The sequence below is a fragment of the Barbus barbus genome (assembly GCF_936440315.1).
Source record: "Barbus barbus genome assembly, chromosome: 44".
Taxonomy (NCBI): domain Eukaryota; kingdom Metazoa; phylum Chordata; class Actinopteri; order Cypriniformes; family Cyprinidae; genus Barbus; species Barbus barbus.
The window spans coordinates 2,526,363-2,541,901 of NC_136722.1; the positions used below are offsets into that span (position 1 = coordinate 2,526,363).

Consider the following 15,539-nt stretch of genomic DNA (forward strand, 5'->3'; position numbering starts at 1 on the left):
GAGCAGAGACAACGGGAGACTGGAATGAGCACTGGAGGGATGCAGGAGACCGAATGAGAGAGATGAGGGAAGAGAATGTGGGATTGGCAGGGAGGGACGGCAAAGCTGTGAGTCAAAGCTGCCAAGGACTATTAGCCCTGCTGATGTCATCAGGAGGCGAATGCCGTCAAACACAGCCCACGCTCCGATTGGCTACGAGTGCTTCAGACATCATCGACTCTGAAAATGCAAAGCGTTCGGTTGAGGTCATTCAGATCGTGCCGTCTTCTGGCTGACGTCTCTGGCGTTCTCCGTGTGTGTGTTGGCACCCATCCGCTTAGCATCCGCTTCACTCTGTGTCACAACGCTTTACACCTCTCTTTTATCTCCCTGGATGTGCTCGTGATTTCCACTGACAGACGAGTGATAGCAATCAGCGCCACCATCAATCCAAAGCTCGGCGCCGGAGCGACTCTAGTGGAGTCTTCCTTCCATCTGCATCATCATCCGTGTAATTAGATGTGCTTGCTAAAGCAGGCATCAGTGTGACTATTGCTCATACTGCGTTCATGTCACGCTACGAACATGCTGCGGACGTGAATGATGCCTCATAATGTGCAAAAAGCTTTCGTTTCCTATCGCCATTGATGAAATGTACAAAAAACTGCTCAGGTTTTAAAATGTAATTTATTCCTGTGATGCAAGATGAATTTTCAGCATCATTACTCCAGTCTTCAGTGTCACAAGATCCTTCAGAAATCATTCAGATATGCTGATTTGTTGCTCAAGAAACATTTCTGATTATCATTAGTTGATTTGTTGTTCACATTTGTTTCCCTGGAGCACAAAACCAGTCATAAGTAGCACGGATATATTTGTAGCAATAGCCAACAATACATTTTATGAGTTAAAATTGTTGATTTTTCTTTTATGCCAACAATCATTAGGATATTAAGTAAAGATCATGTTCCATGAAGATATTTTGTAAATGTCCTACCTTAAATAGAGAAAAACTTAACAAGGCAATATGCATTGTTATGGACTTCATTTGGACAACTTTAAAGGTGATTTTTCTCAATATTTAGATTTTTTTCACCCTCAGATTCCAGATTTTAAAATAGTTGTATCTCGGTCGAATAATGTCCTATCCTAACAATACATCAAAGCTTATTTATTCAGCTTTCAGATGATGTATAAATCTCAATTTAAAAAAATTGACCCTTTTTTTGTGGTCCAGAGTCATATTTGTTGTCATATAAAAACACAAAGTCATGTAGAAGTCATCTTCACAATTCCTGACACTTTAGCAAAGGATGTTTCGCCATTACTAACAAAGTTTTTCATTGGGGTAGTATCCAAATCCATCCGAAATCCAAACAGTCTTTTAGTCGCCTGACGTAACAACCTGTTGCACAATGAATGGCAGAAATTGACAGTGAAATCCAATCGGATTGTTTATACTGAGACACAATAAAGTGTTTTTTTTCTCATTAGAACAGTAAACACGATTTTTAGCTGAATCCATGGTCTTTGGTGATTCATAAAATGCAAATCAGTGGTTGCGGTCACTTTGAAAGTAAAAAAAAGCATATACAGGTGACACAAAATGAATACCCGTGTCTCCAGATGATATATTGAGGTCTTATGAAGCGAAACGATCGGTCTGTGCAAGAAACTGCACATTATTTACAACATTATTACCAATCCAGAGCCAAAGGCAAAAGGGGAAATATGATTCTTTTCTGAACCTGGTTCCTTATGGACAGTTTGTTTCAGTAAACTGGTTCAATTCACTAGTTATTCACGCAATGACATCACCTATATGCTTTTATATTATTGAAGCACCCAGTAGTGATGTGAAACATGGCTGTTTAAAGCATATGAAGCGAATAAACTAGTCTTCATTAGCTCAGCTGTTTACAGAAACCATGAGAAACCTTAAAACGTCCATTTTGCACCTTCGGTCATGTGTTGGGTTCATGCATGCTCATATCAGCGGCTCATCAGTCTTCGGTCCGAGTCGAACGGTTTCCTCAGTTCAGTGATTGTTGGAGGAAGTGAAGCGTTGAATAAGTTGGAAAAAACAGCATCATACAATCAGATATATGCTGGTATTTTTGGCTCATTTTGGTCAGGTGAGTTTTAATTGAGTAACTTGTAGATCTGTGCTGCTCGAGTCACAAAGTGTTTCAGACACTTTAGTCTGATTTGGTGGACTGGTCTGAAACTAATTTAGTTGACTAAAGCCAATAAAAAACACCAAGAAAAGCCACTTAGCAACTCTACAGCACCCAATTATTGTGGCTTTAATTTTTCATGGGCAAACACCGCTTTCATTTTCTTCAGAGAAATCATGTATTTAAATCAAATTCAAGCTCCCACTCAAGGCATGCTTATTCAGGCTTGGAGACAATTAAAACTATTATTATTTTTTGCAATTGGTGAAATTAGTATTTCAAACTCATTTTCATTCGGCGGTCTTGAGAGAGATCGGAATCGCTAATGTCTCCACCTGGGACAGGAAAGGAGAGTTGATTGATTTGTTAGATTTATTCCGGTTTCTGTCCCGTCTGGCTGAGCGCTTTGACCCCTGAGCATTCCCTTCATTAACATATAAAGCACATTTCCCTCACATCTGAAGGAATGCCTCACTGGGTTAAACTGTGACGCGCCAGAGAGAGTGAAAGCCCGGAAAAGAGGAGAAATATCTGTTTGTTCACTCTTCCGCGCACCATAGGTCATACAGGGTTGCAAAGCAAATAATAATTTATAATGACTATAATCACATCAGAAATAGCAGCACTATTTCCAGCACTGATCACACGAGAGCCACATAGACCTGTCGCTGACTGTCAATCAACAAGATATCTCAATTTAATTATTCTCTGCATTTCTCCTCTTCTCTTGCTTGCTTTGGAATCTGCAATTAATGCAATCGTAATCAAATAAACCTGGCAATGTAGATTACAAATATGTGACGCTGGAGCACAAAAGCAGTCATAAGTTGCACGGGTATATTTATAGCCATAGTATGGGTCAAAATTATAGATTTTTCTTTTATGCCAAAAATCATTAGGATATTAAGTAAAGATCATGTTCCATGAAGATATTTTGTACATTTCCTACCGTAACTTCATTTTTGATTAGTAATATGCATTAAGAACTTCATTTGGACAACTTTAAAGGAGATTTTCTCAATATTTAGATTTTTTTTTTTTTTTGCACCCTCAGATTCCAGATTTTCAACTAGTTGTATCTCGGCCAAATATTGTCCTATCATAACAAACCATACATAGCTTATTTATTCAGCTTTCATATGATGTATAAATCTCATTTTCGGAAAATTGACCCTTACGACTGGTTTTGTGTTCCAGGGTCACATATTGTTGTCTCCTTGACAAATTGCTAAATGCGTAAATGTAAATGTAAAACACAGTTAGATGAATTTAATGCTGTCACATGAGCTGAAGTGAGCGTGAAACGTCATTCACAACCAGCGCTGGGTAAGTTACTCTAAAAAAGTAATAAATTACTAGTTACAAATGATATCTTCGGCATTGTAATTGTATTTCTGTACTAATTACTTCCTCTAAAAAGGATTGCATTACTTATCACTGATTACTTTCTGAATCTCATATCAATCTCAACCAGCTGAACAACGATAGACTTTAAACTGCTCTAATTCATTCAAATAAATAATACGAAATTGCTTCAAATTATTCTTTAACTGACCAAAATATTACATTAAAAACATATATTTTAACATTAGCACTATTGTTTTATATATAATTGTTATATAGTCTACACAGTATTTAATATACAAGTACTGCAATTAAATTACAAAAAAAAAAAATAATAATTAAAAGCAATGCCTTTACTTTTTCAAGGCAAAAATCTCTTTTTATGAGAGATTATGTAGCAAACAATTTTGCTTTTATTTGGAAAAACATGAAGCGATGAATCATGCACAGTGCGATCAAAAAATGCTTGAAAGGTGGGAAGGTGGGTTTTGCTTTCAGGTTGACTTAAAGGGTTTCTATTTACATGCTGAAAGCACATGCTGCAACACAACAGAAGAACGTCAAGGTTTTGGATCGGGTGGTTTTGTTTTGACTAGCTGCATTCATGCTTGTTGAAACATTTGTCTTTTCATGACAGAATGTCACACTCTGAGAAACAAATAATAAAATGAGGAGCTTTTCCACTCAGTTGTGCTTTTCTTCTGCAGCTGGTGCTGGGAATAAGATGGGTTGGGCGTTTGGTCTGGGGCTGGAGAGGCTGGCCATGGTTCTGTTTGGTATCCCTGATATCCGGCTTTTCTGGAGCGAGGACGAATGCTTCCTCAAGCAGTTCCTCCTGTCTGACATCTATCAGCCCGTCACCTTCCAGGTAAGATTTACTGCCCTTCTCTAAAATAGGAACCATAAGGGCCGTTCACATGATTTTTAATAATCATGCCACATTATGATTATCAAAAGATATGGTCAAAACAGTAATAACATAAAATACTACAATTTAAACACGGTTTTGTATCTGAATGTATTTTCAAATGAAATTGTGATAGCAAAGTTCAATCTTGAGTGTCAGTTAATCCTTTAGAAATCATTCTACTATGTTGATTCGCTGCTAATTTCTTATTATTTTATGTTGAAAATATAGTTTCCAGTGGTTTTTATGTTTTTATGTTAATTTTCTATAATTTCTTATGGTTCATTATGGAACATTGGTTTACTAATTTTGTACTAATTTTGCATTTTTCATTCTTTTTTTTGAAGATATTTTGGTTTTGCAAGGATGGGAATATTCTAGATAATATTCTACTTTCTGGAACATTCCAGAACATTGTGTCATAAAAGACAAAAATAATCCAACATATATGGACAACTCACTTTTGGTAGCTGTTTATGTTGAACTGTTGTTAGCTCAGAATTATGCATGCACTATGTCATTTTTATACCTGAGTAATAACAGATTAGCTTGTAAGTTGTCATCATATGTATTAGTTTTCATGGGCACTGTTAATGATACATAAAAAGTAATGTGATTTTCATATTCAGTTCCATGGTGTAATTGAGCACTAATTAATAATCAGTGTATCAGAATTGTTACGATGCTGTGCGGAACAAGGAGCACAAGACAAGGATATCCAATAATACTTCCTTTTAATCAGGATTCTTGGAGCAGATACGAACAGGGGAGTGCACACACATCAATAATAGAAACAATAACCGACAATCAGACATACTAACACAGGAACTTATAAAGGGACAGATAACGAGGATGGACAGGTGCACACAATGACTAATTAAACTGAACTAGGACACAGGGGAAAACAGAAAACCCGACATGGAACAGTCACAAAAAAACCCAACATGTAACATATCGCCCCCTCCCCGCAAGGCGTGGCCTCACGCCGTAACGTAACAACTGAGGAGGGCGGGTGGGGGCTCTGGAGGAGGATGTGGAACAGGAGGGTGACAGAGAAAAGACATGGAGTCCAAACAATAAGTCCATGGGGGAGTGGAGGGTGGGAGGAGCCAAGGGGGAGCCAGGAACAGGAGGAGCCAGATGACGACCCAGGCCACAGTCAGGATGGTGGCCCACGGGGGAGCCGACGGAGGGAGGAGCCATGGTGGAGGAGTGACCGCCGACTCCATGGGGCCGACCCACGGCGGTGGAGCAGGTGGAGGTGGAGCCCGAGGTGTAGACGGAGAGCCGAAGAGCCAGGGTGACGCCGAAGATCCGGATGGCCGCGGCGGAGCCGGCGCGATAGAGGACATAGGTGGAGCAGGAGGGAAGGAGGAGCCCAACGGAGCCAGAGGCACGAAGGGACGGGGCGCAGCCCAAGGAGAGTAGTCCTGAGGTGCAGGTAGGGGGACGACTGACAAATGCGGAGCCGGAAGGACGAGGGAGCCCGGTGGAGCTGGTGGGCAGACGGGATCCGGTGGAGCCGAGGGAGCTGGAAGACATGGTGGAGCCGCTGGGTCGCCGGACTGAGGCGGAGTCTGGGTCTCGGAGGCTGAGGGCGGAGACGAGGGATCCTCCAGACTCAACGCCAACAGAGCTGGAGATCGGCAGACCAGCGGCGAGCCCACGCCACAGATGGTGAGCTGAGGGTGAGCAGAGGGGCTGACGAACTCCAGTGATGAGGGTGTTGGAGTAGGGACCCGGTTAATGAGAGGCGGTGGGAGAGGGAGGTCGGGTGGGATAATTTCCCAGAAATCCAATACAGGAGCTGGCTTCAGGATGATTGTGTCAGTGTGAAAGTCAATGAGGTTTCCCAGGTCCAGTTCATGCTCACCCTCAGCGGTGGCGCCGTGGGCGGGGCGTTCCATCGCCCCCGCGATCTCCACAGCTTCATCCACCGTCGGTTGAACTGCCGGCTCTCGCACCTGGTCAGACACTTGGGGCTCGGGCTCCGGGACGATCGGCAGCTCTGTCGCTCCTGATGGCGATGGCTCAACGACCGCGGCAGGTTCTGGCTCTCCGTCTGCGGTGGGCTCGGGCAGCTCCGCGCTGCTGGGTGGTAGCGGACTGGGCACTGGGTCCCAAGTGGGGCTGGTGTCTTTCTCTGCGAGGTCCACGGTGAGTTGCGATTTGCAAGACACCAGCACCCACTCGATAAAGGCGGCGAGGCTCTCTCGAGGACCGTCCCCGGACAACTGCCTACGTGTGGTGATGTTAAGTGCAGCCTTGTAGAAGGTGCAGAGGCAGTAGTCCGGGAAGTGTGTCTCGTTGGCCAGACACAAAAAATCCTCGGTGTGGTCCTCGAGAGAGCGATCCCCCTGTTCCAACAGGAGGACGAGGACAGCGGGATCCATGGAAAACAAAATTAAAAACTGGCAAAACCGGGAAAATAAAACGGGGGAAAAAACGCCGCAAACTTGCTGTTTCGGTCGGTTATTCTGTTACGATGCTGTGCGGAACAAGGAGCACAAGACAAGGATATCCAATAATACTTCCTTTTAATCAGGATTCTTGGAGCAGATACGAACAGGGGAGTGCACACACATCAATAATAGAAACAATAACCGACAATCAGACATACTAACACAGGAACTTATAAAGGGACAGATAACGAGGATGGACAGGTGCACACAATGACTAATTAAACTGAACTAGGACACAGGGGAAAACAGAAAACCCGACATGGAACAGTCACAAAAAAACCCAACATGTAACAAGAATGATTTCGGAAAGGATCATGTGATGCTGAAGACTGGAGTAATGATGCTGAAAATGACAAATAAATTACATTTTAACATAGATTCACATAGAAAACAGTCATTTTAAAGTGTAATAATACTTCACAGTATTACTGTTTTTACCATATTTTGATCAAATAAATGCAGCCTAAAATAATTTTTTTTTAAAAAGGAATGACATTTTCATTGTAATTCTATAAGAATATTTAAATCCACACCGCAGCTTTAACAATAACGATACAGAGGAAAGATATTGTTGGAATCACTTCTAATTGTACACAGTATACACTGTAGTTATCTTCATAGTTATCCTGATGGTTATCATTCTTGATGTGAACAGGCCTTTAGATCTCAACCAGGTTCAGTATGTTTCCCAGTGATGTCACTAAGGTTTGCAGTGCCGGTGTCTCAAATTCATATTCTGTTCCTCTGCACCGCCTCTCTCCATCTCATTTTTTTTTTCCCCTCGTTGCTATTATTCTAAGGGTCAAATGAACACACGCAGTACACTATCCCATAATAGTCAGTCATAAGCATAGCTGTGAGCGCACAGACCGTGACGACCACAGCTTTGCAAGCTGAATCAAAACAGCTGGTCTGAAAACACTGTCACTAAATTCACTGAGGTCTGAATCAATGCAACGATGATTTGTTTTTGTACCGCTGAGGTGCAACCAATAAAACCAGCCCTCTAGACAGACACTGAGCTGGGAATATTGCTGTTTCTAAGTAAAAGGAATATGTAATAGAGGGGCCAACAAATGAGAATCTCATTAAACCTGGATTGCAAGATTTTCCAAATGATCAGGCATCTTGGTATTCACATGTAATATTGTGAAATATTATTTCAATTTTAAAAAAACTGTTGAATATATTTTACTCTTTAATTTATTCTTATGATGCAAAGCTGAATTGTCATCATCATTGCTCCAGTTTTCAGTGTCACATGATCCTTTAGAAATCATTCTAATATATTGATATCCACAATAAACATTTCTGGATATTATCAGTGTTGGATAAATATCCAAAAAAAAAACAGTTCTGCTGCTTCGCATTTTTATGGAAACTGTGATGCATTTTATTTCTCTGGATTATTTAAAGAATAGAAAGTTCAGCGTTTATTTGAAATAGAAAATATTTTGTAATGTTATAAATATTTTTACTGTCACTTCTGATCAATGTAATGTATCCTTGCTGAACAATACGTATTAGATTCTTTACAAAAAAAACAACTATTAAACAGTAGTGTATTTGTGCTGACTGGGTTATTGAAACTCTATAACAACTGGTTTAAATCCAGCAGAGAAACTTTCTGATCCAGAAAAAATCCACTTAAAGATGAAGTGTAGTCTCAGCAAAAATGAAGTTTGTTATTTGTTTCCCAAACATGTAGCCCCTCCCCTGACTCATGCCATTGGTTGAGCCAGTGTCACGTGACACAGGCCATCTACTGTAAATATGTCAGGGGTGTTTTAGCTCAAACGTTAAACAAAAGCACTAAAAACAATAAAAAAATAACCCATATATTTTATTAATATAATTTTAATATAGCTTTTTTTAAGGAATACAGTGCTACAGTGTTTACAATTTCTGAAACCAATCTTTGATACTTCAAGTTCTCTTTGCACATTAAACTGGCATAAGAGAAAATATTTTATCCTTTAATGCATTTTTTCTATTACTGCGATTTCACTTTATTGCTGTAGCACATTAATTTTATGAATGCCTGTTTGAATTAGCACTGAAATTGTTGCACAGAGACTGTAGGAGAGGTGTTTTGAGGACAGTATGAGATCTTCTCTGTACATGTGACCTTCTGTATGTCTCATATGGCCTATATTGTTGAGGGACCTTAGTCTATTAAAGGTTTGCCACTGAATGTGTCCTCCTATAGATGTGTGTGTGACTGATTACCTGTGCTCTCTGGCTATAGGTCATTTCTCAGCCCATCTCCCTCTCTGCCCACTGTCCATTACTCATATATAGAGAGAGAGAGAGAGAGAGAGACTTTTGCTTGTCAGTTTGCCTGATGCTCTGCAGGGGTTATAATATGACATTCTCTCTGTCTGTCTCTCTCTGCGCTGGTAATGAGGTATGACCGCGGGGTCAACACGCTCATCCGCCCTTGTGTGTTTTGTCATGTCCTGTGAGAGCAACATGCGCAACATACACACAAGTGCACACTATAAATCACTGCACACAATAAGACATGCTGTATGACACACATACGGCCTCCACACACACACACACACACAGCCAAAAACAAGCAGCGCAATGCAGGTTCCCGTAAGACAAGGACACCGTCCTCACTTTAATAACCTCATAATAATGACGTCTTACATGATCTACTTTTACATTTATATCAAGCACACATGATAAAAATTGAGGGCATATTCTTTGCCCAAAAATTAACCAACTATCAGAGATTGAGTTTTAATTTAGCCCAAACACAAAACTCTAACTGAAAATAAAACTTTTTTTAATAATCAATATATTAATCAAATTTATTTAATAATCAACACATTGAGTTGTATACAAACATTTAAATTGCACACAAGGCAGTTTTTATACCAACTTGAATTAATGTAATTGATTTAATTTGTGGTTGAAACGTTTGAACAGTGGTTGTAATAAAAGCTTGTTTTCATGACACTTTTTTTTCAAACTTGCATTAAATAATAAAGACATCACCAGGTTAATAAACCTATAATTAATATTTAATATAATGCATATATTTAGCAAAATGCTCCTCGCTAGGGTTTTTTTTATTTATTTATTTTTTTGGATAAAGTACTAACAAACTATAGACAAGAATGGCTTTCAATGAGAGTACCACAGTTTTGAAGATGGTTATTAATTATTATTTGTTTTATAGTCGTCGTTCCGCAGTTGAAACGTGGGATGAAACAATGCGTTTCAGTAAGCTGTACGGTTTCTTTCAACACTGTAACATGGCGAACGAGACGTGAGGCGTGCGGATCCATGTGCAAGGTTTTATTAATAGACATGGTCAAAAACACAGGCAGGGTCGAACAAATGGCAAACAGGTATATTGAGGGCAAGACAGATGAGTACTCAAGTAAACGGGTGTGGTCTTCGATCGGTGAACAATATCCAGAGGGCTTGACAAGAGAGGTAATCCAGGTACACAAGCAATGGTCCAGGCAGGGGCAAACAGAGTCCAAATGGAAGGCAAATGGTTAATCCAAGATACAAGGTAGAAGATCAGGAAGCAGACAACAAGGCAACACAAAAAGACTAGACTTAAACTAAAATAAGTAACGGAAACTAGGAATGGCTCAGTAAAGCAGCTCGGAGAGTGATAAAAGCAGAACAATACAGGAGACTGAACACAAAACAAACACGGAAAGGCTTGGTACGTAGCTAACACTAGGAGAGTGCTAAACGCTAGATAATACTCAGCGATCTGTGAAAGGAAGTCCATGGTTTAAGTAGGGTGTGTGATTGTGTGATAATTCTCCGGTGTGAGCATGTGATCGTGAAATGGCTGTGTGATCAATGCATTCAGCTGTGTCTGTGCAATCAGTGCAATCAGGTGTGTGTGTGTCATCAGTGCAATGGATGATGGGAAATGCAGTCCAGTGTGATGTGTGGTGTGAGAGTCAATATGATGGAGAGGCGACCTCTTGTGGCAGTCGGACGGAAGACCATGAACTGGATTCGTGACAAACACCTTCTGATATTCATTCTTGTTTATTTCATGCTATAACTAGTAGTAAAGAGAAAGATGATCAGTTCATGTGCCGCTTGAACTGAAGTGGCTACAGCGATCAATTATTCCACATTAAAGACAGTCAAAATTGGGATCATTCGGTAGGAGGCAGGTGCACAAGAAGTTGTTTAGTGAAGTTTTGTTTAATTGTTTAAGTCAATTGAAAACACCATAAACTAAATAATCGTTCTTGCAATTTAAGAATCAATATTGGTTCATCAAAATGAAGATTGATTAAAAGTGAGAAATTGATATTGTCAACCCAGTTATAGGGTCCACGCAGCTTACACGTTTACCTGTGGTAGACCCTGATGGAGTCAAAACTCCATCATAGCCATGTCACTGTTTCAATCGATGATTGTGGCCCTCTAAATCTATTTCAGCCAAAAACTAAATCCATTTTATTTTGCTGATTCGGCTGAATATTTTTGGTTGACAAAATTGCGGTGCATTACTACCAGCTATGGTCACAAGTTCCATCATTATCAACATTAAGTGGTTTAGTGTTTCCCCGAAACCAGAGTTTCAATGAAAATGACCAATGAAAATCAGCCTGGTGGCTTTCTAAGAGCAGCAAACTACCTTAGGATGGATTCAAATGCTTTTTCAACAGAAGAAAAAAAAATCCCCTTGTAAAATTAATATGACACACGGCTTTGAGTGGCTTTCTGCGGTTATAAAATGGAACAGTTTTATATACGCCCATTGAACTGAGTCCATCCCAGAAAATCCCAAAGCAAATTATGTTATATATTAAATACTATTTATTACGCTATAGGTTGCGAAATTATTATTATTATAATAATTATTTATTTATTATTTAGCTAAGTTTTAGCATATTAAATTGGCATGCCGCTTTTGCTAGCCAAATAGACTGCTAGCTTACCCTTTACTCTATGCAGATGTTTGATTATATTTTTATACTGTACATATTGTAAGTTTTTGCTTCATACTGTTGGAATGCCGCTCTGCAAATCAGATCAGAGGAGCAGAACTGCTGAATAATGATGATATAAACACACATTTATCTGCAGAAAGGAGCTTGGTTTGAGATCTTTTACCACACTCCTCCATACAGCTTTCCTTTCATTTGGCTTTTCTATTTTTGCTGCTCTTGTGGAAGAGAACTGCTTGTATTTTATGAGTGTTCAAGGTTTTCTTAGAGCCAGGAGGGCTCAGATGCCTGCTGTTATAAGGATACTAGCCCTTGTAGGTATGATGGCCTCAGGGTGTGACTGTAGATTTAACCTCCGGCTGAAGAGACGCCTCGCTCACACCAAACTCCTCCTGTGTGTGTGTGTGTCTGTTTGTGCTGAGTGCTGAAAGGTTTTTTAATACAATACATCTATATACTATATGTTTACAGTGGGAAAAAAAAAAGTGATCCTCTGCTGATTTTGCCCACTGACAAAGATATGATAAGTCTATAATTTTAATGGTAGGTGTATTTGAACAGTGAGTGACAGAATAACAACAAAAAAATACAGAAAAGTTATAAATTGATTTACATTTTAATGAGTCAAATAAGTATTTGATCCCCTATCAATCAGCAAAATTTCTGGCTCCTAGGTGTCTTTTATACAGGTAAGGAGCTGAGATTAGTAGCACTCTCTTAAAGGGATAAAAGACACCTGTCCACAGAAGCAATCAATCAATCAGATTCCAAACTCTCCACCATGGCCAAGACCAAAGAGCTGTCCAAGGATGTCAGGGACAAGACTGTAGACCTACACAAGGCTGGAATGGGCTACAAGACCATCGCCAAGCAGCTTGGTGAGAAGGTGACAACAGTTGGTGCGATTATTTGCAAATGGAAGAAACACAAAATAACTGTCAATCTCCCTCGGTCTGGGGCTCCATGCAAGATCTCACCTCGTGGAGTTTCAATGATCTAGAGCAGTGGTTCCCAACCTGGGCGGGGGCACGGGTGCAGATATACTTTGAGGTAGGGCCGGGCGATAAAACGATAACTATAATTTTATAGTGATATAATTTTCCTCGAAAAACCAAGTTCGATAAATATTAAATTTAATGTTTATGTGGCAAAAGCGGAAACAAAACAGCGCTACTCATTTAAACCACACCACACGGACCATATCCGCTCGGTTCAAACAGCGGCGCAGCGCATAGCGAGCTGACTAGAGCAGATGTGTTTACTCACCGATCACGCAACCACTAAACAGCGCTGTGAGATCCAGTGAGAAGCGCTTGAATTCAGCGAAGAACACAAATGACTGGTATAGTATCAGTCAATATCAGTCAACTGATATAAACAACCTAGTCTCATGGCATTTACGTACCTGGGTGCACTTTTTAGCGAGACACGAAATACTTAGCAATAACGGCATATTACTACAGTTTCAACAAGAAACAAACACTAGAGGCAGTGAAAACCTTTTACTCCTTTTCACACAAATTTACAGAGTTTTGATTAATAAAGCGTATTTTTTGCACAATTACTTTAAGAATATCATGTTACGACTTCAAAACAATATTAATATGCTGGGAGATTTGAAAACTGATGCTTTTGAATGTTAGCATCGCACATATCCAGCCTCGTATTTATGGGTTTTCATAGACGGAAAATTTGTTCGGTAGCTCACGGAGTACGGAGCCGTACTTAGAAGGCTCGAATCCCGCTTAACTACGGTTCGACAAAACAGTTTAAATCTGCATAAAAGGAAGTTGAAATGGCACGGTTGCATCAACAAAAGTTTTTATACCAGTTTTGCATTTGTTAACACTATCGGGTAGGTTTAGAGTTGGGTTTGGTGTAGGGCATATTTCCAACACGATAGAGCATTAACTTTTAGGGACAGACCCCTGATATTTGAATTCTGAACCGCAGCAGTACATACCTATATCAAAGCAACAAAGGAGTGGCTCAAGAAGAAGCATATTAAGGTCCTGGAGTGGCCTAGCCAGTCTCCAGACCTTAATCGCATAGAAAATCTGTGGAAGGAGCTGAAGGTTCAAGTTGCCAAACGTCAGCCTCGAAACCTAAATCACTTGGAGAGGATCTGCAAAGAGGAGTGGGACAAAATCCCTCCTGAGATGTGTGCAAACCTGGTGGCCAACTACAAGAAACATCTGACCTCTCTGATTGCCAACAAGGGTTTTGCCACCAAGTACTAAGTCATGTTTTGCGAAGGGGTCAAATACTTATTTGACTCATTAAAATGCAAATCAATTTACAACTTTTTTGATTTGGTATTCTGTCTCTCACTGTTCAAATAAACCTACCATTAAAATTATAGACTGATCATTTCTTTGTCAGTGGGCAAACGTACAAAATCAGCAGGGTATCAAATATTTTTTTTCCTACTGTGGATATATATTACTAGCATGTATTGTATTCCTAACAAATGGATTTCTTCTCTCTTTTTCGCAGCCTCTCAGTAAGTACCCACCGCTCTTCAATGACATCTCTTTTTGGCTCCCTGCTGAAGGTTACACAGAAAACGACTTCTACGACCTGGTACGCAGCATCGGAGGAGACCTAGTGGAGAAGGTCACGCTGGTGGACGAGTTCACTCATCCAAAGTAAGAAATTCAACATGTCAGATACAGAAATGCTTAAAGCCAAAACCCATAACCGAACAAGAATTCCAGTAGCACAAGACTAAAAAAAAATATATTTATTATTATTTTAATAATAGATTTTAGGTGATCACATGGTGGGTGTATAGGGGTAGTTTACAAATAAAAATTGGACTGTTCTATGGTGTGATATAGCAAAAATGTAGAAAAAATAAAAACTTAACATATAAATAACATGAGAAAAATGTATCTTCATTCTTGGAGTTAAAAATAGCATGAGAGAGGTTTATATTCAATGTTAGAGTTTTTTATTTATTTTTTCGTCTCACCATAGGACAAATTGATACGTCAACTACCCATAGATACAGACAAGTATTTATTAAATGTGTTCAGTGCAAAAAGTCCTATTGTAAGTCAGTACTTTTAGCTCTTTTTTCCTCTAGAAAAAGATAAATTAAATTGAGAAGTGACATTTAGGTGTGTTTTCAGAGAACATATATTTTACATAATTACATATTTTTTCTAGGTGAAGGGAAATTGCAGATGAGTCTGTTTTACTTATTAATTTATTTGAAATATTTGTACACAATGATTGCAAAAATATCATAAATTTAACTTAAATTTCCAAAATACAGTACATTCAAATTGAATTACATTATTTAATGTATCCAAAATTCTATTCTTTTTCATGGATGCTTATTGATTGATTGATTGATTCATACATTCATTCATTCATTGAATGCAGCTGTTGATCCAACATGAAGATTTTAGGAAGTTGCTGTGTTCCGTCATTTATTTGCTCAATTGTGTTTGTCAATCTTTGCAGTCATTGTCAAAGCTAATGGCTTTCACTGGAGAGAATGCTAATGTTATTGCGCGGGACCATTAGCAGCACAGCGTTCATCTATTGACAAAAGAAGCAGGGGTCAACGATGCCTAATGGCTCGGTTTTGAACTTTCCAGCATTAGCATCCTTTTCACATTGGACCATGTTTGACAGGCTCTTCAAACTCATTATCTCTTCCTTCCGTCGTCCATTCACAAACACTTTTACAAACCACAGAATGAGCCACGTGATTTTC

At 39.5% G+C, this 15,539-nt stretch overlaps 1 protein-coding gene across 1 annotated transcript in view; it reads left to right on the top strand.

Annotated features, from left to right (window-relative positions):
- Positions 1-15,539, top strand: part of LOC306863160 (phenylalanine--tRNA ligase, mitochondrial-like) — a 147,368-nt gene that overhangs the window by 75,625 nt on the left and 56,204 nt on the right. The window contains exons 5-6 of the mRNA XM_079406372.1: positions 4,208-4,368; positions 14,309-14,460. Coding sequence (XP_079262498.1) covers positions 4,208-4,368; positions 14,309-14,460 — 313 coding nt within the window. The remainder of the gene's footprint in view (positions 1-4,207; positions 4,369-14,308; positions 14,461-15,539) is intronic.